General features: G+C 37.8%; 1 protein-coding gene across 1 annotated transcript in view; it reads right to left on the bottom strand.

The window, feature by feature from the left end:
- Positions 1-13,253: 13,253 nt before the first annotated feature.
- ddb1 (damage-specific DNA binding protein 1) overlaps positions 13,254-26,723 on the bottom strand; it is a 46,698-nt gene continuing 33,228 nt past the window's right edge. The window contains exons 22-27 of the mRNA XM_046032753.1: positions 23,260-23,430; positions 21,323-21,432; positions 20,409-20,578; positions 16,737-16,839; positions 16,060-16,183; positions 13,254-13,905 (exon numbers count right to left, since the gene is read on the bottom strand). Of these exons, the coding sequence (XP_045888709.1) occupies positions 13,822-13,905; positions 16,060-16,183; positions 16,737-16,839; positions 20,409-20,578; positions 21,323-21,432; positions 23,260-23,430 (762 nt within the window). The 3' untranslated portion in view covers positions 13,254-13,821. The remainder of the gene's footprint in view (positions 13,906-16,059; positions 16,184-16,736; positions 16,840-20,408; positions 20,579-21,322; positions 21,433-23,259; positions 23,431-26,723) is intronic.

Below are 26,723 nucleotides of genomic sequence, written 5' to 3'. Positions count from 1 at the left end.
GCAAGAAGTCCTGTAAATTGGAGATCTCCCAACCACCCAATGGTTTGCCAGACAAAAATGAATCCTGCAGTGTGATCTAGACTACAGAATAAACATCAGAAATAAACTATAGATGTTTTCTCTTGTCGTGGGTGGTTAAAACCTTTTTTTCTCAAATTGCTTTGTGGCTTAAAATGTTACTGTTATCACAGCCCTGTTTGCTGGTGTATTTTTGTGAGGCTGGCTTGGAGATATTACATGTACAGGACTGGTAGACTCAGCTAATGACCATGCTTCAACATCATTAGTGTTGAATGATTTAAGTTATCACTTTAGAGACACCAGCAGGATGTATATGACCTGCAGGTTCATGTCAGGTTGGAGGAGAGTACCACCTTGCGTCTAATATTAATGTTTCAAAGACATTAATAAGAAAGAAATATCCTTGAGTTGAAGGCCTGTAGCCATGACAGGTTCACATGAACAATTTAAGATCACATATTAAATTTTTAATATATTCTTGAGCTTGACTGTCATGGCCTTTGTCCCAATAAATAAATCATATTACATGGTCAAAATTGTGTTTTTCAATTGTTTTTGGTCATACAAGTGTCATCATGGCTCTAGGTCCAGACTGAAATATCTCAGCTATTGGATGGATCAAGATTAAATTGTGTACAGATATCCAGTCAGAGTCCTGGTCTGAGCCGCTGTAAATCACCTCTGTACTGTTCCATACTTGTCAACCTTAAGACCTCTTCTGCCTCAAGTGTAGGCTAGGAAACAACATTAGGTGTAACTGTATTGTTGTTCAGGTGGAAACAGTAGAGAGAGCGTTACAGGGCTTATACTTGCTGCCCCCTATGTTTTTTGGAGTATGAATTTGACAGGTGGAGAGTGGTCCCAATTCTTACACATTGTAAGGGAGACCGGGTATAGTTGGAACATGGGGAAAGTTGTAACAACACTAATTCCACCAATTAGAGATAAGGTAGGACTCATGAGAGCATTTCAGTATTTACAGGCATGGTGGTTATCAAGGCTAGAAACAGGCACATTCAGAATATATAGAGAAAAAAATGATTTTGAGGTAAGAAAGCATTAATTTGTTACCAGTACTCCATATTCACATGTTGTTCACAAGGAGGCATGTGTTTCGGCACCCTTACTTAGCCTCTGCTAGTGAAGAAGGCAGAAAAGAGTACCAGCAGCTTGTGAGAAAGTCCTGTTATGCTAAGGAGTAAGTTCTGCATACTGGTGAGTACTGGCCCAGTTCAAGCACTGAAGACTCTGATTAAGAATAAACACACATTGACACACACAGATGTTTTTTTTGTTAGATGTACAAAGATTTTCCAAATTTAGGTACATTGAAGTACTTTTTACTACTACAATAAGTTTGTAGTGAGTTTAATAGTAGACTATGTCTATGCGCGCGGTAGCCTGCACAAGTTTTTTTCTGGCTATCATGTTAAAATGAGCCTTATTTCTAATGTAAAAACCCAACCTTTTTTTCAGCTTATTCAAAAGGTTTTCTAAATGAACTTTGAAAGAAAGTTTGTCATCCAAGAAAAAACCTAAATATTTATATGATGAAACATTTTCAATTAAGTCCCCATTTAGTGTGCTAACAGTTGTATTATCTGGGGATTGGGACCGAGCCCTCGAAAACGTCATAAATTAGTTTTTTTTAGTATTAAGTACTAACTTGAGGCCATGAATTGAGACTTGAAGCTGATGAAAAGCTAATTGAAGGTCATTTAAGGCTCGGCTCAGTGAAAGAGCAACTGAATATTACACTGCCATCCGCATAAAGGTGCAGTTTAGCAGTTTGCACATCCTTTCCAATATTATTTGTAAATATAGAAAATAAAATAGTGGCTGAAATCGAACCTTGGAACACCCTTGGAAATCTCTAAAAAGTCTGATTTAAGACCGTCTATAGAGATACATTGCGTTCACTGTATAACCAACTGATTGCTGTGTTCCTATTCCAATATTACTTAATCTATTCAGTAGTAGCTCCTGATCAACTGAGTCAAATGCTTTGGACAGATCAACAAATAAGGAACACAGTGTTGCTTTTGGTCCAAGGCATTTGTAATGTGATTTAATAGCAACAAAGTTGCTGTAACAGTGCTATCCAACGAAGGTTAAAATCAAGGACAACTGGACTTGGTTGAAGATACTGGAAGACGTTTCGCCCCTCATCCAAAGGACTTCTTCAGTTCTGACCAATATGTAACTGTTCCCAGCTCTAAAACCTGACTGTGCATCAGTTAGAATGTTGTGCTCTCAGTATTTTAATTGACAGTTAACACGAGCTTCCAAAATTTTAGCTAGAATAGAGAGTTTGGAAATTGGCCAATAATTATGAAGAGCTGAAGGGTATCCACCCTTTAGCAAGGGAAGCACATAATTTGGGAATTGAATTTGCTGCAACCTTTAATAAGAAAGGTTCTAAGTTGTCTGGTCCTGATGATTTTTCTTTTTGGGTCAATAGTTTTAAGAGCAATACAGATATCCTCTTTTAAAAAGGTTCTGAAAACAAAAGTTTCTGGTGGTGTTTTAGTGCTGGAGTTAGAGTGAATGAGGACTTTATTTGGACTCATTGAAAATGCAGCCAGCTGATACAAAGTGATTGTTAAAATGTCCATTTATATCAATTTTGTTTTTAATTTCAACAGAATTTACAAAAACATGTTCTGGGAGACCTGAAGAGGAATTGGAACCAGACAGAGACTTAATTTGCTTCCAAAATTTAGAGGGGTTATTATTAAGATTTTTTTTTGATAATAATCTGATTTGGCTTTTCTAGTCTTGTTTGTACATTTATTTCTTAAAGTTCTGAAAGCAGAATTTGAAGAATTCCAGTTGAGGACTGAATTGGTGCCATTTGTAGGAAACAAATGCAGGTACTTTGTATAAATGAACTCTAGCTAAAAAAAATTGCGAGTAATAGTTGCTGAAGCAAAAAGAGTTACAACCATACCCAGTCTCCCCCACCTTTAAACATAATACCTGCTAAACATCAGCATGAGTATGTTAGCATACTGATGTTAGCATTTAGGTCAAAGCAACGCTGTGCCTAAGCTAGGGTGACCATATTTTACATCACATGTATGTGCTAATGATGCAACGTGAATGTTTTATAACTGGGACATTTTAGTGTTTTACATTTATTTGGTTGGACTCACGACATCCTGCTTGAAACTGGGACAATCTTGCACATCTGGTCACCGTATCTTAAGCAGCCTCACAGAGACAATAGCGTGGCTGTAGAGTCCTGTAGTCTTTACATTTTCTATAAATTTAAGACAAAATACATTTAGAGGGTCGTTTAACCATTATCATAATTACAAACCCAAGACCACAGACAGCTGGGCACTTTCGCTGCCCACACATAAAGATGCTACATCCCGAGCACAGTGTTTTGTCTCTTTGTCGTTAGCAAGTGCACTTTTACCTCTAAACAATGCCAGAAAATGTCTAGTATCTCCAACTGCAGCATAATTTGTTTGGACCACCAGATTAGCATCTTAACATGGCTATTAGAGAAAGAGTGTGTTTTCAGATCATCGCCTCCAGTGTGCTAAAAAAATTCACCACCTAATGTAGGGCACCTCAATTTGAATATTTCATGCAGTATGCCCGAGCATTAAAACCAAAACCCGTTTTACGTCTAGCTAATGTGATTAGAGGCTCTACATTATTAACACAATTGGGTGGAAATGATTCCAGAGAGTATGCGTTAAGTGATCTCAAGAACAGTTTTCCATCAAATTTTCTTATCTTTATAATAAAGTATGATTTCATGGAGTAAGCTCTGGTCATGTCTGTCTCTAATTTTAAAGAGAGATGGCTGCTCTTCTTATCAGTAGCACACAGACGAGCCCTCCGCTTCTTTTTTAGTCAGCCCATCTTGTGTTTCATGCATTTGAGTAAACCCTGAAATCTCCACATCACTGTGTCAGCGCTCACATACATCTTCCTCCTCTTGTGCTTTTATGAACTGAATTGTGGGATTGGGAAGGCCATAGAAGACAATCTTTAAAATATAGTAGCACTGCAATCTTCTTGTAATCCAATTCTACAGCAGTTCTGCAGGGTGTTAAAGTCTACTCTAAATACATTACTGCTGATATTTTTTCATCTGCAAATGAAAAATTATCTTAATATTTCTAGTCAAACTCTCTCAAACTCAGAATTGGAAGGAATCCAATTCATGACAAGACATAAAATCCTGCAAACAAAACAACACTATACCAAAACCAGAGAGGATGTAGTCTCATCCTGGCAAGACTGGGAAAACACTTTCAAGCAGAACAAACTGAAAAAAAGACAAAAACCAAACACCCAGGACCAGATTTACTCTGGCTAGATCATAGACATGCAGCAGGGTGCAGAGTAAGACTCCCCCTCAGCTGCTGCAGGATGGGACTGGCAGTAACAAATTACGTGCCAGAAAGTGGGGGCCCCCTGCCAGGGCCGAATGCATTAACCATGCTGTTTAGACTGCATAAAATAGTCCACTTCTGTCGGGAAAAATATAAGGTTCATCCAGGGACAATGGAGTTTCAGTCGCTTGAGTTCGTGACAATGAGCGAGCAAGTCCAACGAAACACTCCAACACATTAAAGTAAGTGCTCCACTTGGACTTGATCTACTGCAGTTGTTCCAAATCTGGTGTTAGAGACCTATGAGAATCAGTGTAGGCTGATATTAATTTGCTTCAGAGTCACAAGCCAAACGGTTGGAAACCACCAAAATAGCATTTAAAGGATAAGTCTGATAATATTCTATATTTTTCTTATTGTCAACAAATTCCACAAAAATACCAAAACCAACTTTTAATTAATCTAAGAATGATAAAGTATCATACAGACTTTTCTGTGTATTTATAACCTGATGTAGCTTATCTGCCATAGAGATACATTGTTGTTACACTGGCATATATTATTTCACTACCATGAACAAAGCCGCTGTAGTTTATTTTGAATCAGTCCCACACAAACTCTCCTTCTACTGCACTTGCAAACTTGCTAATGCACCAAATGCGTATCAATCCACACCGAAAAATAGTCCATAACAAATGCATTATTTACTCCCGTTTGAGTAACATTTGCTAAAAACTACAGTGACTACAGCTTTTATTAAAAAGTCTAAGGATGGAGGTTGTTATGTGATGTGCAGATTGTAAAGCCATTAGCCATTTTAATGATTTCCATCTTCAGTATGAACAAATGGATTTAGGAATCAGTGCCACAGAGAGGGTGGGAAAGTTGAAAAGTACTGTGAATTTGTGATTTGTTGAAAACAAGTAACATATAGAATTATTTTGCCTTATCTTTTAATCTCCTGGAAAGGCAGGAGAAATTTGAGGTGTGTCAAGCTTATAGGTTGTTCATTCACCTGGAAAAACTTCAGTAATAGTGTATATGTACACCATCAGAAAAAAAAACATACAATATTTAGGAAACCTGAATCTCAGTGTTAGCTTTAGATAATGAGGCCTTGAGACAGACACTTTTATCAATGAGCTGTTATCTTAATATCACTTTACAAAACCATGCAGCATAGTGCTTAACACTCAACATAAACAGTAAAGCTGTCAGAAACTGATTAAACAGACACAGATAATAAAATAAAGATTGTAAAAATACACGGGCTCAAGAAATATTATCAAAATACGACACTGGCTGTGGCTGATGAATCTCTTGGGGTTGGGGTGATTTAAAGCTTTGGGGTCCCAACATCAAAGACACCATCACTTTTGGCGCTGGTAACGGCCAGGGGGGCCCTCTGGTTCCGGCTCAGTGGGATTAAAAGATGTGAGATGTAGCTGGGAGAAAAAAAAATCTCATGCAACCAAGCAAAAAAGAGCTAGCATGACTCCCTGACACCTGTTTAGAGTCAGTAGATAACCGCTCGTCAAACAATCTGAAGTGAAATGATTTGCTTCAGCCTCCCAGCTGCTCCAGTCAAGCTGTTAGGTTTAATCAGTAGAGAGCTGTGGTTGTACTGGACATTTCCCAGAGGTGGTTCTACATGGTTGACCTTCCTTTCTCCCTTTAAAGTAAAATCCACAGGAATATATCACCCATCTGTGATGTTTGGTGCCTTGCAGGAGTTATTTTGAGAGGTGTTTTAAATCATTTGTTGGTGTTTCCAGCTAGAATCAACGCCTCCTTGTTAAAATTGACTTCTACTACCCTGAATAATTTACAATGTTTCAAAAGCAACTAGAAGATACCTGAACTTGTATCCAGCTGTGGGTTATGTACACAGTATGTGTAGGTGGAAACAGCAACAATAAGTCACACTGCTCGATCCACATGCCGTTTCTATTAGGTGAGAATGGTGGTGTGCCATACATGGTGCATTATCTGAGTAATTATACTTTGATTTTACACACAGATCTTCAACATGGAATCATTCTGTGCTGTATTCATTCAGACCCCACACAGCTACAGGAAACACACAAACAATGGTTGTGCAGGACTAAACCTCTGAATGTTTGACTTCATTCATGCTGTCTGGCAGACACCTTCTGTGTCTTGGGTGCCCTTTTTTACTGCAAAAATGTTATAGCACAAAAAGCATAGGTGAAAGTAATAAAATTAATTATAGCTGTAATTCATTTAATTGCCACTTCCAGGACCCTGGTATTGTGGATTATGGCTCACTCGCATGGCTTCCAGGGACACTCATTGGAACCACCATGTTATTAGCTCCTCCTGTCCTTTTTTACTGTCAGAGTAACTGTGAAAAAGGCTATTGTAAAAACATAATCATCATCATATATCCAGTAATCTTAATTGGTCTTGAACAAGTGCATAGCTTTTCCATTATTAAGAGTTATACATTTAAAAAAAGCATTTTGGGTTTCTCAACTGATCATACTTGAATATACAGGCTGCTTTAATCCTTGCTTACAATTTGTCACGGCTGTGACTCCTGTGTGTGTGGGTGTTTGACTGTTTTTGTTACGACTGTGTGCTGGGAGCTTGGCGTGTTTTCTGTTTTGTCACACACCTGAACATTATCCTCATCAGCACACCTGACTGGTAATCTGCTTTTTAGGTGAGGCTCAAACATCCAGTCGCCGATATTAAGTGACATTATTATGCTAGTTATTATTATTATTTAGGCTTTTTATATTAAAGATGTACTTGCAATAACAAGAAAATCAACAATAGTATTAATGAAATCAACAATATAAATAATATATAACCTAATCATTTTAGTTAGCCTAAAACGTAGAAGAAAAAATTAAGAACTATTAGTGATTACAAGACATTTAGTAAAATAGGTTTAATCTGCAAGTATCTTCGTGTCAACACTTTAACACTATTATGAATCCCTTGGCTGCAACCAATATCTAGGTCTTGAGAATAGCTCAGTGCAATAAGTGGCTGAGCTTGTGAATGTTTCCCACTGAGACAGACATGGGTTCAACTCCTGTAAGTTCTCTATTTTTCTTTGTTATAATGGCAACGAAAGCTCTCAGGGATTTATTCATTACAGTAATTTCATGAATTTTATGTTGTTTCTTTTTATATTTATGTTTATAATGAAGACTAGTGAACACCCATCTTCCTCAGAGGCCTACAAATGTACACATGAAACTAATATTAAAAGTCTTGTCTTTACATTATCCATTTTGTCCTTTAACCTTTGTACTGGGTGACTAATAAAATTAAAGTTATTGTGAACAGACTGGTAATCTGTGATTAAAACACCTGTTGTTTGTAGATGGTCTACAGATACAGTACTGAATCAATGCAACCCTCCCCATGACCCGACAAATACATTTAAAAATACTTTTACAACATTTTAAAAAATCTTCACCTTAAATATGTTTGTACAGCAGGATTATCTAACATTCCCTGCTTAAAACCCATTAAATCCACCACCTAACACTGCATGGTTCCGACCAAGGAAGTTGCTACCGTAGTTAGCAACAAACACCCCTGCTCCGTTTCCCCAGCCCAGAACCAAAGGAGGAACCCACCCACTCTAGCCCAACTCTCCTGCACAATACCTTTGTTGAATAAACCATCTAACCATGCCAAGATCTGCGTTTGGGTCTTTTTCTCTCAGTCAGGAATTATGACAAAATTCTGTTGTAAACAAATCTTTAAAAGGCCCTGACAACCTGTAATAGACTCTACATGGCCGCAGAATGTTCTGCCAAACTTAAAACACTGTGCAGAGATTTCTGTCTGTGCTGTTTTATCTGAGTTCTTCGGAGTGGTTTATTGATCAGAATTTAGTAACATTTGGGGTTGTTTGTGTATGTTACAACGCATTAAGTTAGTAATCAATGCACAGTGAAATATGCACAGTAAAAGGTTGGGTGAGCATTCCTATGGAAGCCCAGTATTAATATAAAATTATGTTCTGACCCATCATTAGGCCCAGCAGTAGGTACCAGGCTGTGCCATCATAAATCTACTGGGCCCTCTGACCAGTGACACCCTTCTCCAGCCCTGACCAAACTTAGATTAAAATTCTACCCTCACCCAAGAAAGGACACTTGGTGGCTTGAACCCGGTCATATATCTACATTTTATCTTTTTAAGCTGAACTGCTGTGGCTGTCCACTCTGGCTTTTAAGTTGATTAAACATATTGGTTTAATATTTTAATTTGATTACATTAATGTTAAAGTTAATATTTTATTGCTACTGTGTAAAGGGAATACTGCTGGTAAAAAGCACATTATTTGTTTAAAGTGTTTACAAACCACATGTGATTGCACTTTTGTGCATATAGCAGTACATTTAAATTAAAAGTACGTGATTATAAGTGATTATATTTAATCGCGATTAAAAATTTTATTCGTTGCCCAGCACTAATTATTATTAACATACAGCCACACATTCCTCCAACACATTTATCTCAGATGCCCTTCCTTCCTGCACTGACACCCTGGAATGTGTAGCACCCCTGGCAAAATGACTCCACTCGTGCTCTTAGACGACCTTGTAGAAGGACATAGCATTATTGGAAAAAAGACAAACTCCAGGAGATTGCTTAAAAGCTTTACCAAAGCTCTAACTCTTTCTTAAACTTAACTTAACTCTGCTGCTGTGGTTGCTACCTCTGCTCCCACTTCTGAAACCTGTGATAAGTTTATAAATTTCTTCATCAACAAAACTGACAACATAAGATCTCACATCTCACCTTAAGACTCTCAGAGGCAAATCATCCAGTCAGCTCCCTCCAGCAGATTCAACCTATGCCTACCTCCCAGCTATTTGAGGTGGTCTTGCATATTAATCCCACCTACTGTTCCTTAGACATTATACCGTCAGGCCTATTCAAGAAAGCTTTTGTCACAATATGCCCCCTAATTTGGTTATAATTAATAGCTGTTTAACGAATGGTGTTGTCCCTTCCAGTTTTAAACATGCAATTATGCAGGCCCTATTAAAGAAACCTTGTCTAGACATTGACCATAAAGGCCCATCTCCAAGCTACCATTTATTGCCAAGATTTTGGAGAAAGTTGCCTTCTCCCAGGTCTCCTTGAACAAGGTTTTGACAGAATTGATCATGGAATTCTTTAAAATGCTTGGAGGACAAAGTTGGTCTGCGGGGCACAGTGTAAACATTTACCTCCTACCTGAGAAAAATAACCTTTACAGTCAGAATAGGAACCTCTTCGTCATTCCCTGCTTCATGTGGAATTCCTCAAGATAAAATTTTTCTAAGATAAAATCTTTAACTGTCTGGACGACATCAAATGCTGGATGGCGAGGAACTTCCTCCAACCTAATGAAAAACAAAACTGAAGTAATTTTATTTGGCCCTCCTAGCTCTGTCACTAGCTTAAGCAATGTGCTTCATCCCCTGTCTACAAATTTGCAAGATGTAGTTAAAAATAATCATGTCCTGTTTCTTTTTTGGACATTTCTTTGACTTTTAAAAAACAAGTCGGTAGTGTTGTGAAGGGCAGCATTTATATTCTTAGAACCATAGCCAGTTATACTGTACATGGATTTCATCACCTCTCGGCTGGATTACTGTAATTCACTCGACCCATTCCACAATTTCTCAACTTCAAATGGTTGCTGGTGAAGTACAGAATTGATTTTAAAATTTTACTAACGTTTTTTACTTTACGTTTTTAAAGTCCTTAATGGATTAGCTCCACAATGTATTTCTGATATGCTGATCACATGTTCTGCTCTTAGGTTTCTTAGGTCATCTTCACAACTCCTCTCAGTACGCCACTCACGCCTCACAACAAAAGGTGGCCGAGCCTTTTCTGTTGCTGCCTCATGGCTCTGGAATATTCTCCTGTCCAACATTAAGTCCTCTCCCACCATTGAGAATTTCAGTTTGTCAAGGCCACTCATTTATTTTTACGTCTTCTCACAGCATTTTAATCTGTTGTTCGTCTTATTTTCTTTTTTAGTTTCTAATTTTACTTCTTCTGATTTAGATTTTTACCTTGTACTCCTTATTCCTTTTATTAATGTATACATGTATTTGTGTATATTGTGTATTTGGAAAGCACTTTGGGTCAACTTCTGCTGTTTTAAATGTGCTATATAAATAAAGGTGACTTGACTTGATTTGAAACCAAGTTTTTAGGAGCTTCACATCTTTAAGAGCACTAGAAATCACAATAGCTTAGATTTTGTTATCTAATGTTAGTCTAATTATAAAAAAGGCCTAACAATAAATTAGGGAGCTACAGCAGAATGTAATGCCGTGTTTACAATGTAAGTTTTGGGTTTATGTTTGGATTATGGATGGCCTTATGATTATTGAACATTGGGGGGGAAATAATGGGTCAAGACTCCAGATACATAAACCTAAAACTCAACATTCACTGTTTATTAAAGATCTCTTTTATTTTAAAGCTCATTCATGTCTCACAGAAACATTGCCTGGAAGCACAAGTGGTTAATTATTATTATTTTTAATCTTGCTGTGTCAAAATTAGCGAATGCTGTTGTAAATATGGATGCACACAGTCCTTTCACTGTGTCCTCTTTCCTGGCACGTCCTTGATAAAGCATCACTGCAGAGTGCGCATAAACACAAGGAAGTTACCACATTTAGTTCACATAAATCCTTAATAAAAAATAAAAAAAACGCAGTAGCTTGCTTCTCCTTGAGTTTCAGTAATAGAATATCTCAAATCGAATCTTACACTAATAAAAAGTTTTCATATTTTAGGAAAATGAATTCATTTCATATTAATTTATTCTCAGTCACATACTGTTTCCATTAAACCTCTTTTCAGTCTTTGAGCATTTACTGAACAGAATGTTCAATGTGTGGCTGTTTTAGTTATTTAAATTGAGAAAACAAATGTAAATATGAGGAAGGATGAGGATGCAAACAATCTAGTATGAATGGGGAATCGGGTGACGAAACACCAGAGCAAAACAAAGGCCTATATGCCTCAGGATGGTGACAGGAGGACAAAAATAGCTCAGGAGAAGTGGCAGAGCACGCCCATTGCCAGTTTCTGACCAGTTTGCTTCAAACCCTCAGCTAAAAAATGCAAGGGTATGGAGAATTATTACTGCAGCTTGCCAGTTTTTCAGTCTGTAAGACCTTTGATATCTTCGACTGAAAGAGCTTGTATCTTCCAATTTGACACCGTTTACTGATGAATAGAAATTGCGCACAACAGAAATTATTGAGACGCTTGAGAAAACAATGTACTGTAGTATTCAGCATTTTCAGCAGGTCTGACAAAGTAATAAGAAGAAAACCCTGTGTTTAGTATTCACACAAATTGATTCACTGACATAAAGAGATGGAGACTTTTCATTTCCTTCCAATTTCTCTATGGATGCATAAAATTCATTATGGCTGCTTGGGCAAGAGGCTGCATCAACTGTAAACCAGACATGAGATGCAGTCTTGATTTCAAGATCAAACACATCGATTGTGGAGGGCACCTTGTTTATGTGCATATAAAAGAACATCGGTTGTCTACATACAAACATTTCAGTCTGAAGAGAGGCTTTACATTCGGTTTGTTCTATAAAGAATGACTTGAACTTTGGCCAATCATTTATAGTTGGTCAAAATACCTGGAGCAGTTTACATAAAGTTAGGGCTACAAAAGAATTATATTTACCATCAAATAATTATCAATTTTTTTCTTCATTTCTCATTTGGTCCATAAAATGTCACTACACAGTATGACAATCAAGATTTCTCAAAGCCCAAGATCAGATATCTAAATTGCTTGCTTGCAGTACAAAACCCAAATATATTTAGTTTATTAGTTTAGAAGACTAAGAAAATCAGCAAATATCCACATCAATAAGCTGAAACCGTACTCAGGCACGGTGAAGTTTTGAGCTAAATGCTCATAACAGCATGGGAGCATGCTCACAAGGACAATGCTTACATACTAGTGATTACCAGCGGGTTTAACAACAACAGGAATGTACCAAATTTCCAGTGGTTCATTATGACAAGTACACTGACAAAGTACTGTACTTAAATACAATTTTGAGGTACTTTCCATTTTATGTTACTTTATACCTCTACTCCACTACATTTCAGACAGAAATATTGCGATGAATAAAATATATATATATATATATATATATATATATATTTTTTTTTTTTTTTACAAAACTACATTTATTTAATCCTTTAGTTACATTGCATATTCAGAATAACACAAAATATAATTAACTAATAAAACAATCCGTGATAGTCTGTCTCTTATTCTGGAATCTGTCATTCTACGTACGTACTTTTGTTTGATACAAATACTCATGTACTTTTATTTAAGTAACATTTTGAATGTCTGACTTTACAGTATTTCTACTCTGTGGTTTTGCTAGTTTTTCTTAAGTTAAAAAAGAAAAGAAAAGAAAAATAAAATATCTGACTATTTTGCCCACCACAGAAAATTTCATGGCAAAACTTTGTACCAATCCATCAAGTGAATGCTTACATATTTCACATCAAGTGAAAACCTTTACCTGCTGGTGGCACTAGAGGAAAAGTCAGAGGATCACCAAAGTCATTAGAATTTATCCTCCAGGGACCCTGGATATCTGTAGCAAAGCTTCTTGGCAGTCGATTCATTAGTTGTTGAGATATTTCAGTCTGTACCGAAGTAGTGGGCCAACTAACTGACAGACATTTTCATCCCTAGAGTTGCGCCACTAGCCTGGTTGAAAATTCATAGATTAATCAAAATAGTTGCCAATTTTGAGTAAGCACAGGAGCCTGATTTTAAGGATAATAAATGTTGAGATAGAGACAAACTGAGACACAGATATTAACAGTACTAAAGCAAAGTTTATTAGAATAAACAAAGAAAACATCACAAAGACAAAATAGCTATAAATCTATCATTTCCTCATTTTGTTTCTCAGCGTGTACAGTGTGTTAACTCCAGACTTCAATGTGTAGATCATTTAGATTTAAACTGTGGGTGTAGAGGATCTGCTAACCTTCAACCTTTAAACTGTCACAAATATCCCAGAGGATGTTTTTGGTGAAGAAAATTTCTGGGTTTTTCCTATTTATAGTCACACATTATTCCACACGGACGCAATCACACATGCGCGCGCACACACACTCTCAGACCAATGTCTTTACTTTGGTCTTTTTGTTGTCCTAACAGGGTGCCACACACTTTGCCCAGAGACTCTTGTCTACATGAAGAGTGCTACACTCATCACGTAGCACTTTCAGGGCCTCAACGGTTGACAAATCACTGAAGTCCGAAGGACGAACATGCACTCACTGTTTATTTATAATTATTTACAAATCTGTTCGCTTCCTCGTCATTTTGCCCATCATTTCCTCCTCTGACAAAGTGGGGGTTCGGATGACGGTCGAGGTTAGTGGATCCTCGTCAGCTCCTCCACAATCTTAATGACCTCGTCCACTGTGGCTTCACGCTTCATGCCGCTGCCGTCATCGATCTGAAATTGAACGACACTAAACAGTGAGACTCCAAACTTAGAAAAACCTCACCGGTGCCACTTGCTTTAGAACAAATAAACAGCTAAATGCAAAAAGAGGGAGGCATGTGTTTTCAAAAGCATTTTACGCAGTCTGTCTGCAATGATATTACTCACTGTTTTCCATTTTCATTTCAGTTGTTGTAAGATAAAATTATTTTATAAGCTCCTGGGAATCTTTTATCTCGCCTGTACCGATTGCATCATTTTAACCTATTTTTTCCAATGACTGCATTTTATCAGTGTATTTTTGCATCAGTTTTCTACTTTATCTCAAAGTGATGTTAATGAAGTGTTTCCTCACTCTATCCTTGAGTACCCCCTTTGTCCTGGTTCTGTTTTAGATTCCAGAATAAATTCAAAGGGCTTTATTGGCATGGGAAACAGGCATCTACATTGCCAAAGCAAAAGTGAAATAAAACATGTACATAAAGAGAAGATCTCTCCCTGCTGTTTTCAAGCAGCTTCACAGTTCATAACTAGTTGATCATTTTAGTCAGCTGTTTTGGAGCAGGGAGCAATCTAAAACATGCAGGACAGAGGGTCCAGGAGAGGTCTGGGAAACTAAGCTACAAACCTAACCATCATCTAGCTGTTCTTGGGCTTTTTCTGCTGTACACCATGATTGTTCCCAGTATTGTTTAAAGGCTTAAATAAAGCCTGCAAAGATCAGTCAATTAATCGATTAGTTATCAACAAATTTTATTACTCAGCTATTTTGATAATTTATTAATTAAGTAGTGCTGTGCAATGATTAAAAAAATTTTATTCGCATGATTTTCTGCGATTAATCGTTACGCACAAAACTGAATAATGAATTCTAGTAAAAGTAGTGTATTGCGCACTCTTAATTTAAATGTACTGCTATATACACAAAAGTGCAATAACATGTGGTTTGCAAACAATAAGGCGCTTTTTACCAGCAGTATTCCCTTTACACAGTAGCAATAAAATATTTCTTGTAAATCTCAACTTAAACATTAATTGTAATCAAATCAAATATAAAACCAAAGCTAATTACCACTGCCAGGGCATTACCTTTTATCTAGCTTATTAAAACAAGAACCACGATGATAACTTCATAACAGGCACCTTCTGAGCAACAGGTTAACATATATAAATGTGTTTTCTTGTTGTTTTTTCTGAACATGTATCAGCAGAAACATTTCAGAAACAGTCAGAAAACGTGAGATCGGATTCCCATGAATGAGAAAAGCAGGAATTTCCTCTGCCTGGAGATACTGGGGAAATGAAAATAAGCTCCATAGGCTGATGCGGATCAATCGCCGGGAGGCACACACTCCTGCACATGCTTAATTGTTAAAAAAAAATACTAGCAGGAAGTGAGGATTGAACACTCAACCCTCCAAACGGGAGTCCTGTGCACTTCTGACTGAGCAAAAAAAAAAAAAACAGCCCACTATCTAATGACCTGCAAAAAAATCTAATGACCTGGAAAAAAGTCAATAATGAATTATTTCAAAAGGTGCATATTTTTTTTTAGTTGCACAGGGATGAAAGTGAGCAACTGATGCTTCAACATATTTTATTTTTAAACCAATGTTCCAACTTTATTAAAATTTTGGCTTTAAACATGATATTCCTGGCAAATAAATTGTTAAAACATTGTTGAACTGTCTTTATCAGCTGGCCTTGAGAGGCAAACAGGGAAAAGCTTTGTTTATGAGTTAAAAGTGTAACTTTTTCAAATAAAATGAGTGTAAAGAGAGACACAAAGCAGACTATGCTTATTTGTTTATTTTCCAAAAGTGATTTTGCCACCTGTTCTGCCATGAAAGACATTCCCAGCTCCCACTCACACAGCACAGGAGCAATTAATAATAAATTGAACAAAAATTGAAGTTGTTATCAGAGCAGAGGTCCAGGCTCTAATAACAAACATATGTCTTCCTGTTATTAAGCTAACTTTCCAACTGTCTATTATAGGCCACAAGCTGGCAAAGACAGAACTGCTGAGTAAGCTTAATGAACTTTTTAAGTATGAAACAATCCAGTGTTCCCAGTATTAAAGTAACTCTCCAGTCCAGACTTTTCAATCACATTTCACCTGGTTCAACACACAGTATACAAGTGTGGATGAAGATGAGCTCCTACCTGTAGAGTACTGACGACTTCCTGCATCTTGGCTCGGCCGAGATCCAGGAAGCTCTCAATCAGATCCCCGTCGATGAATCCCGTGGCCAGTTCTGTCTTACGCTCTGTGTGGAAGGATCTCCAGGTGCAGCGGAGTCAAGGAAAATCTATACAAGGCTATCTCTGCTGAGGATCGCACGTTAGGTACAATGTCACATATTTTATCTCAGGCAGAGTCGACAAATGTTCAGCATAATGTGTCCAATAAAAACAGCCTTTTTCAGAAGAGCAGACACCCAGTGTTGTCAGACAATCAGGTTCCATTATTGGTACTGTTGAACCAGTAGAGAGAACTTGTGTTTAAACTGCAGCTTCACTAGAAGCATAAAGAACACATTTTTTAAAAATCATTTGAAGAGCAACTGAAAAAAGCAAATGAGACTTAAACGACTGAACATCAAAATTGTCAATCAGCTAACTGACGCATTGGCTAATGGTTTCAACTCTATATATGAATCGTATAATCAGATTCTATTCAAGCATGAGATGTCAATCAAACACCAACGAAGCCAATTAAAGTTACTATAATCATTTTGTCGCTCTCTAGATTAACCGCCAAGACAAACACACCTGTCAGTGCAGGTTGTCTCTGTCCCAGTGACAGATGGTGAGTGCAAATTTGAATATAAGAAGGATATAAGCTGTGCTCGATCTTGCCCACGCTCTTGATGACCTTGTTGAGGCGGTTCTGCAGGTCCAGGAGGAGGCTGTACCAGCCCTCAGACAGGGATGTCACGAGACCTAACACACACACACACAGTCAACAACACAACATTTTTTTTGTTGAAGATGTAATATTCTAACAGATTTGCACCTCACTGCAGCAGATGGCAATTACTTTTCATTTCTCATCAGCAAGACGGAAGGAAGACATTTTAGGGCTGGATTCATAATAAAACTCATAAAAGCTTTAAAATAAATAAATTAAAAGCTCACTAGTGTGACTGCAATCCTCCTAATGCAAGTTTTGTGCTTGTATGCTGGGAATATGTTAGGAGTAAAGTAGTATGATTTCACTATTTCAATAATTCAAGACCATTCCTAAGTGTTTTATTTCGAGAGTGATTTCCGTGTAAATCACTGAGCTTTGAGGGAGTAGCATGCTTTCCTCTACCCTAAAACATTCTGTGACAGTGGGTGCGTTATTGTAATGCTCTGGGGAAATAATCTGCACTGAAATTGACAGTACACACAAAAAAGAACAAAGGGATTCATTGATTTTAATGCAGAGCCCGTTTCTCTGCATGTGAAGCCATGAAAGAGTTCTGGGACAAGCTGCCAGGAACAGTTTAGAGGACAATAGGAGGATACATCTAATGATTTTCATTATCAATTAATCAGCAGACAGTTTTCTTGATTCATGTATTTAATTGCACTTTTCCATTTCATGTGTTGTTTAATATGAATTCCTTTGTTTATTTTTAAGGGAATGCCATCAAGGTACACTCTTTTACACACTTTTATTGTGCTCTTACATTTTTATAACTATTTTTATTTAATTTCATTAATTTCTTTGTACTAATTTTATTATTTAGTCTTATTACAAAAAGTGTTTCTCCATCCAAGTGTTTCTATGTGCATTTTTAATCTGAAAATAAATAAACTAGCCTGCGTCAGTGGAAAACCTCAAAATAAATGAACAAAAAAGTGTAGATAAGTTAGTGTATCTATTAAAGCAAAATTAGACTAAATGGAATGGAAACATTGCATTGTTGCATTTTGCAGATTTGCAGAAACATCAGATCTCTGTGGAACGATAAAGACTGTAACCTTCATCAAATCAATATATGAAACAGAAAAATAAATTCCAACATGTTTTCTTTCATGAGTTTGGACTGGAGCTCTTAATAATGCCACCTCGTCATGCGCTCTTCCTCAGTAGCGGATGGAAACACACATTCATTTGCATTTTCTTTTGCTGCCTCTCTGAAAATTGGTTTAAATTTTGATGGAAACCTGACTAATTACTGCAATATTTGTATACTGACTTATTTATCCAAATAAAGAGATTTTTTTTATAACATTTTAAATAAATACTTGTTGTCTGACCAACGCAGAGAGATTATCAATTCGAAGGTATTCAAAAAGTGACATAAAACGGAAACCAAAGAATACTTGTCATTTTTGCTTTTTTGTTTTGGATTTCACAGAGAAATGTGAAACCAACTGTACACCTATAAAGTCTTGAGAACAAAATTGACCATCATTTATGAGCAGCAATACATTTTTAATAAAGCTTTGAGTTTGGATAAAATCCTTTGACATTAAATGACATTTGTCCTCGTCCCCTTCACCTACAATATCGGTGCGATAATCTTTCAATCACAACATGTCTGGGTTTTCGAGAATGTGACCAAAACAAGTGCATTAGAAGTTTATCTACTTGTTGGTTGGTGTTTGGGTAGAATAAGCTTGTGGCCTGCAGCTTCTCGCCAGAAAGATCTATATCACACCATCTCGAGGAGCGATAAGACTAGCAGGGGCATTTTTCTTCATTACACACGGAGGGCCTTTTGGTTTAAAGGCCAATGTGTTTTTACTGGACTGTACAATGGTTCTTATTTCCTGCTAAACTTTCCACAGAGTCTTTTTAGAAGAATCACAGAAGGTGAAATAAAGTGCTGTGTGTTGTTGGTGCGGTGGGAGTGCATGGTGTAAATTACTGCTGTGTCCAAATGATGTGCACTCCCTATTTTTCATCTCTGCCATCATAATTGCCAGGTTGAAAGTTACTAGTTTAAATCTGAGTAATGACGTGTAAAACTATGATTTCTCTCCCATTCTGAAAGGGAAACATTAGTTGTGAATAAATGGTTTTGACAAAAGTTGGTGTAGGCTACTCCCTAATTGGTTCTCCTTACTGCAGTTGGCTGATTAGTGGAAATACTGGAAATGAGAACGATCTCTGTGTGCAATGGTACAGCCTCAAACGGACAACTGGTGGTGAACTATTTACTGATTTGTCAGTTAGTGGATTAAAACCTAATGCCCATGCTTATTGTTTACTTTACTGAGAGATTTCACAGGGTTTTATTATAAATATAACGCCACCCCATCCTTAAGTGGATGGGGTGGGGTTCTCGCTCTTTATACTATGTCACCTGACTTCCTTCTCAGCTCCAATCAAGCCCCTAGAGGCTTCATGAATATAAACGTAAATATGGGTCGTAATATGCTGCATGGCAATTGACCTATATGGCCGTTTATCTTTTCCTTTCCAGTGAATCAAGATGGAGGCAGAAATCTGAGCAATGAATAACGCAAAATTTTATAAAATAAATCCAAAACTGTCAGTGTGGTTGGACACTAGAGATAAGTGGTGAAAATGTTTTAGTGAACAAACACTTCAGGGGAAAATTCAAGGGTGAAAAAAAATAAAGCATTTCATAGTTTGACATTTTGAGAAATATGCTTTCACTGTCTTGCTGACTGATCAGAAGATTGAAGCTTCTTCATTTCTCAGTTAGCTTAGCTTAGCACAAAGGCTGTAAACAGGGGGAGACAGCTAGCCTGGCAGAATGTACAAAAGCCTACCAACACCTCTAAAGCTCACTAATAAACACATTACATGTTGGTGTAACCTGTACAAAAACAGAAGTAAAAAACATCAGTTTGCTGTTTTATATTAGTTAGTTACCAGGCAACCAGAAGATGTTAGTGCTTCTAGCCAAGAAAAACCCAGAATTCTCATTTTTACACCTTTGGTTTTGTATATTTTAAACAAGCAAGATATAACATATCAGTGAGCTTTAGATGTTGAATTTATTACCTTTGGACAAAACCAGGCTAGCTGCACCCTCTGCTCCAGTCTTTGTACTAAACTAAGCTAACCTAACCTGCAGTAGCCTTACTGAATATTTAATGGGATGGTGATGGAACAGTGGATAAGACACCTGCCTTTGGTGTGAGAGACCTGGGTTCAACTCCCCATTGTGACACATCCACCAATGTGTCCCTGAGCAAGACACTTAACCCCTAGGCATGCGACCCGACATATATAGCAATTGTAAGTCGCTTTGGATGAACGCTACAGCTAAATGAATAAATGTCAATGTATTGTGAGGTAAATGATCTTCTCCTCTAACAAAGCATACAATTGTATTTGCAAAATGTTAAAAATATTTCTTTAGGAGGTTAATTTGAAACTTATGGTTAATGGTTAAAAAATAAACAATTTCAAAACTTAAAAAGGCATGGTAAAAATAAATTAAATATTTAATACAGCAGGGGTTTTTCCTACAGCAATATTTGTGTGTGTGTGTGTGTGTGTATGAATGCTTCTGTGAGTGTGTAATTGTCCGTGTGCTTACCAATCATGCCGTTAACGGTGCCAAAGAGCACAGAGCCCTGAGTAGGCGTGGAGCTCTCGCCCAAGTTCTGCAGCACCAGTGAGCCGTGGCAGAAGACATTGACAAACTCGCCGAGGTGGAAGACCCCCACCTCCTGCAGGTGCTGCCTCTCCTCGTCTGTGGTGGCCGCACTGACGGTGGGAGAGAAATACAAAAGGGGGGTGGATTACAAACATTGGGGAACATTTGGGGTGTAGAGGGGTCAAGACAGGAGCAAATACAAAGAGGAGATATTAAAAAAAAACGAAATTTTGGGGGGCCAGAGTGATAGATTAAGCAAAAGGAAAACAAGAGGGGCAGAGACATCAGAAGCATTGGAAAAGGTCAGAGTGATGGAGAGGTAATGGATTAAAAATAAAAAGGGTGAGGAAAAGTGAAGAAACCAACAATAAAGAGAGATGTGATACAAAAATAAAGGTGAAAAGCATTAAATGGTCCGACCTGATGTATTAGATGGATAATAAGTGGTGGCATAAATGTAACACACTCTATTTCAGACCACATCTTTCTTCCTTTCCCATGAAATCCACACTTGTCTAATATAAAATGACTAAAGTGGGAAATGCAGCCGAGCGGCTAAAAGCTCAGTGGCGACTCATAATTCCCGAAACAAATGCAAGGACAATGCTGTTAGCTGACATTTGTAGCGATGATGCTGCAGTAAAAAGTATCATGAGACTCGTGTTGAAAGAGCAGCCTGCTAATGACATAACATTGACTTTAGTGGAAGAATATTAGAGGTGATTTAGATACTTGTTGGCAGTTGGGCTACAGAGGAGCAGCTCAATGATTTCAGGAAAAGGCTGAAATTCATATGCATAAAATCTCACTGCACTTCACCATTTATTTACAATACGATTTTATGTTTCCCTCACCTGTCCTTCTGGCAGACAAACAGATTAAAGGCGTTTTCTGCCCCCAGGAAGTTGTCGTCGTCCAGGATTTCCACTGCACTCATCCAGTTAGGATTGAAGTCACGTGCAATCTGACCAGAAAATAAACAACAACAAAAACAAACAAACATGAGATGCACTGCATAAAAGAGCTGTTGTGTCAAAACTCTCCAAGTAAATACTGTATTATCTATGAGCAGGGAAGTGTTGACTCCAAACAAGTGCTGAAATGCAAACACAGTCAACATGTTTCTGTACATGTACAAGGGCAACAACTTTTTTTTAAGTACCCTTGAAGACACTCATATACCAAATGTAAATGTCTGCATACTGTGATCAGCTGCTCGTCCAAAGAAATTTTTGTGAAGAAAAACACCACTCTTGTTAGACAGTGTTTTATTGTAGCTTATCTCAACACTTTTAAATAATTAGTCAGTGAGTGAGGATGTGCCAGTAATCAAAATCTCCCAGTTAAAGGAATCATTTCTTTGCTTTTTATATAAATCTCAATTGCTGAGAGTTATATAAAAAGATCGATACCACTCCAAGGAAATGAGGCTACCAGGTTTTTATTATTGCAACATTTTGATTTGCAAGGTCTTCGTCAGACATAACATCCATGTAAACAGATAATCACAGCTCCAGCTGTATATATATTGTCTGTACACATAGCCTGATTTTGTTTACATGGATGTTTGCCCGACAGAGACCTTACGGGCACCTGGCACCTGTACCTAGCTGGGGTTGGATGTACACAATATCCACATTTTTGCTTTTAGGATCGATACCACTCTCATACCTGAGCGTTATCTATGGAGCTGGAGCCAGAAGATAATAATCTTAGCATAAAGTAACATTTGTAACATGTTTAATAGTTACAAAGTCCTACTTTTAATCTAAAATGCTGAGGCATTCTCGGGTATGTTCTGTTTCCTTTTCCCAAGTCTCTCACACTTAATACACTGAGCCCAGCACCACAGCATGCGTTTAACAGTGTGCGTGACTCGGTGTCAAATCTCTTCATCTTTCTACCACAAATCAGTTTCAACATTGCTTCTCAAAAGGCTGGGAGTTTTATGTCAGCTACAAGGCTTGATAGAAAAAAGAAACTGTATACACCAAAGAGAAGTTAAAACATGCAAGTCTGGATAAACAGACAGCAACCAAATATTAGATTGATGTGTCATAGTAAAAAAATAAAAGCTACCACCTACTTTCAAAACCAGCAGCCTTGGCTGAAAATGAAAAACCCTGATTTGTGTTTCACAGACATCTTTGGTATAAAGCAACCTCATACAAACGGGTTTGCCCTTTAAGCCCTGGATAGATTTGCTTTTAACTCCACATTCGCATACGTTAAGATGGCTGTCATGCATATCCTGCGTTCCTTTGGAGCATAGGTTGTGCACGTCTCTAGAAATTAATGCTACGTGTCCGTGAGATGCAATTCAGCACATGAACGTGGCGGCGGTATGTCGACCTGACAGGCAAGTCAGCACACACCAGCCCAAGTGGTGGCGGTATGCAGCTGGTTTGCCAACCGCCATTGAACACAAAAGAAGAAGAAGAAGGTGGTGGGCAGCAGACTTAAAAAAGTAGATTTATGGTGGGATGTTTACAATAAAACTCCTGGAGCTATTCCACAATTACCGAGATTGTTATGATGTCTCATTAAAATCATAACCACCTCGAAGTTCGCTATGTTTGGTTTGTTTACATTATGCAAATTCGGAGGTTGTCAAGGAAGATGATCCGGTGTCGGCGAGGGATGATCCGGCCCCGTTCTGCCCCCTAGTGGATTCACGTTTAATCCTCCGCTACGCAAAGTACGCAGGCAAGTATGTGAACAATGCTGTTTGCGTCGCCGATGCCTGTCTACGCCTACGCACTGTTAAAAAGCAAACTCTCTCACATCTCACCTCTTCAAAGTTGCCCTCCATGGGTTTGTATGCCAGCAGGAGGACGGACCTCATCAGGTCTCCCACCAGGATGAAATCTCCTTTGGTCTTCAGGTAAAGGGCCATAATGTTGTTGTAGTGGTTACACTCTGTCCTCAGCTCCTTCTCAGCTGTCCACTCGTACAGACGGACCTGAAACAAACAGTCAAGGTGAGTAATCGTTTGTTGTCACAGGCTGCCAAAAGGTAGAGGATCAGCAATTAGCTCCAGCAGTATTTGCTGAACTGGCTGACACTTTGTTCCACATTGCCATCACTTTGGATAAGATGTGCCTCAGTGAGTGAGCCGATGAAGTGTTGATTAAAAGTCTGAGCTATCAGCCGCCACATTACATGAACGGCTAATTACACTCACCGTTTCACACTGTCGCCACCTTTCTAACAATGTTTAAAAATGGTTTTGGGTTGAATGATTGGTAGAGATTTGTCTCTGGATATAACTGCCTTTCACATGATGCCAATGAGATGTCAAAAAAAACTGTGACATGTTTTTTTTGTACTCAAAATTGAGGTCAATGATTTTTTAATTGTACTGTAATTAGGATTGTGTTATTAAAACGGAAGAAAAGAGGTCTTTGTTGAAATGCCACAAGTGTTCCTCTTCATCTTAGTTGGCCGACGGGGCTTTATCTGCATAAAGTGGGTCTAACATTTACCTGGACGGATATAGTAAAGCAGGGTACCCCCGGATTTTCAAAATTAAAGATTTTTAAAGAAAAGATTTTTTAAAGACCTTTTTAATACCACCTAGGATGAAATTTAATGCAGTGACTTCACTGCTGTATAATGGAAATCTGTATGAATTTTAAGCCTGAGATAATTACTATTTACAAAGTTACCTGAATATTGTAAAACATTTTATTATAATACTCACAGTCATATTTAATACACGAAAGCTCTTTGGGGTGCGTTTATACTCTGATAACTTAAAATGAATCAAGGATGTCACTTTGTGTTGAATGAGTGGTGAGGACACAGGGGTTCACAATAGGGGTGTGACGATACGCTTAGCACACATGTATGATTCACAATATTGGGTTCACAATATTTTAGAAGTATTTTGATAAAATATTCAATTCTGAAATATATAAATGGGAGGTCTGGGGGTCGTCCCCTAGAAAATTTAGAGCATTAAACACTTAATTTCGTGCATTGTGCACCAATTTGTGGTAGAATTGTCTTTATTTAAATAAAGTGAAACAGAAAATTCAGATTTCAATTCAAACAGAATATAATGCAGTAATCAGCAGCTTGTTACTTTTTTGGACAATGCACATTTGTTTCTTCTATATTTACATTGCATGGTTTCTCATTGTGTAAATAAACCTTTCTAAAGCATTTTCTTTTTTAACATTTCTTGTTGCAAGCCATTTTTCAGAACATATTTAACAAATGCTTTAAAAAAAAACAGTGATGGAAACATGTGTAAATGATACCTATGAAATGAATACAATATTTGAGAACTCTTATGGTGTGAAACCAAAAATACAAAATAAATTGTGCAGTTTAAGTTGTTACACCTTAGCTAGATAAAGTAATGTAATATAAAATGCCAGTTGCTTCAGTGATTATTCATGTTGTTCTGTTTTTGCAAATAAAATCTGGTTGAAATAGTTACAGAACTGGCTTGAAAGCAGCAGGGATAAAAAGTTGGGCTCCGGTTAGTTTTTTTTCTCATCCGGGTGATCGGCGCATCTGGGTGATGTAAGTTCAATGTGCGTTAGCATGTTGGATACTTCCATTCACATAACGTTACCCTACAACTGTGACGCAACTCCGACACACAGACGGTCCTCGTCTTATACACAAATGTCTCTCCGTTGCATTCACTGACCCGTAACCTGCACGCGGGTCTTCCTGCTCTGCTGTTTCATTAGTGCTCTCCATAGTGTGACACGCACTGCTATCCGCTTGTTGGGCAAACGGCAGCGCACTGCTCTTTACGCCCCAACTTTTCCGAATCTCTGGCCGTCTGAACTTCAGACACTTGCCCATTCTGACTCAACCAGCTAACGTTAGCTTGTTAGTAGCACTTCAGAGACGCTTTTTTCCCGTTCCTAACAACTGACTGACACGTGTAGAGCTTGGATGCCAGAGCTTGTGCACAGCGAACACTCCACAGTCCAGAGCGTAAAGCTAAACACTGACGTGAACAGTAACATTACCTGTACTGCCGTATAACATCCAAGTCACACCAAACAAGTAAATTGTGAAGCCTTCATAAAATATAAAAAAATACAAATTTCACCTGTTTGGTTTCTGATGTTTTCAGATATGTATGCATGTAGCAGATTAAACTCAGGGTTAAATCAATAACAGTCATTTTGAAGTGTCACTCCAGTTATATTAGAGTGAAATGAGTAATTCAGTGAAGAAAATGTTAAAGAAAGAAAGTGGTAGGAAGTTTGTCCTTGAACTGTGTAACAAGTTCCAGATATCTGCTACCCATGACTATTTGATTCTGGATATCTTAAGATGAAGCTGCCTTTTCAAGCTTTTAATCCTTTTAATCTATCTATAGCTCAGTGTGGATGAGCGTGGCATTACAGGACAGTAGGAGGGTAGCCGTTTCTTTCCTACTGTATGTCGAGTGATTTCACAGAGAAATCCATATGGGATAAATCTATTTACACATTGGACTTTAAAATGACAAAGGGGGCACTTTTCTTCCTGAATAGATCACATGCTTCTTAAACAATCAAAGAAAGTAAAGTCAAACTGCACAAGTCATCCAGAGGTTGACTTACTGATGAAACATTTGAGTCAATTAAGTATTGAGGTATTCAACTGAACACAGTGAAGGTCTTCTGGACCAAAAGGTTTCCTAATATAAGATGCTATAAGTGTCAGAAAATAAAAATAAACCTTCTGTATTCTGGTAACAATTAAGTAATCTGAACAGTTTGTTGTCAGAGGGTCTGACTATTATGGCTAGGTGTTAAACCTCATTACTTCAGTCAAAACATGGAATCAAATGCTTGGTCAGACTCTTGGTCTTGTTTAGTTAGGGGACCAAGCCCGAGTGGGCTGGGAACCCGCAAATGCAAGGCCCTATTGTTTTCACTCAGATTTTTATTTTTTCAAACTTGGCATGGATAATCTCTGGACCAAGCTGATGAAAGTTTGTAGAGGAAATTTTTATCCGACTAAAAATGTCGCAAAAAACGCTATAAACAGGAAATGATGTCATATCTTCGGTTTGGAATGGCCTATCGACACCAAATTTGGAGCATTAATGTGGCCCCTCCCAAGGGCCTTGCAAAATTTGGCCCCTAGGTGGCGCTATTTAAGCCGAAATAATTCTTCCTCTACAACCACAAGTCACTTTGACATGAAACCAGTGCCCAATTATTCAGCATGGTCCCCTTACTACAGGCACCAACGTTCACCCAAATATACCCATAGGTGGCGCTGTTATTGCAGATT

The sequence above is a fragment of the Micropterus dolomieu genome, linkage group LG20 (genome assembly GCF_021292245.1).
Source record: "Micropterus dolomieu isolate WLL.071019.BEF.003 ecotype Adirondacks linkage group LG20, ASM2129224v1, whole genome shotgun sequence".
NCBI classification, from domain to species: Eukaryota; Metazoa; Chordata; class Actinopteri; order Centrarchiformes; family Centrarchidae; genus Micropterus; species Micropterus dolomieu.
Note: the sequence above shows the minus strand (reverse complement) of the source record. Positions and strands in the feature narration are given on the sequence as shown.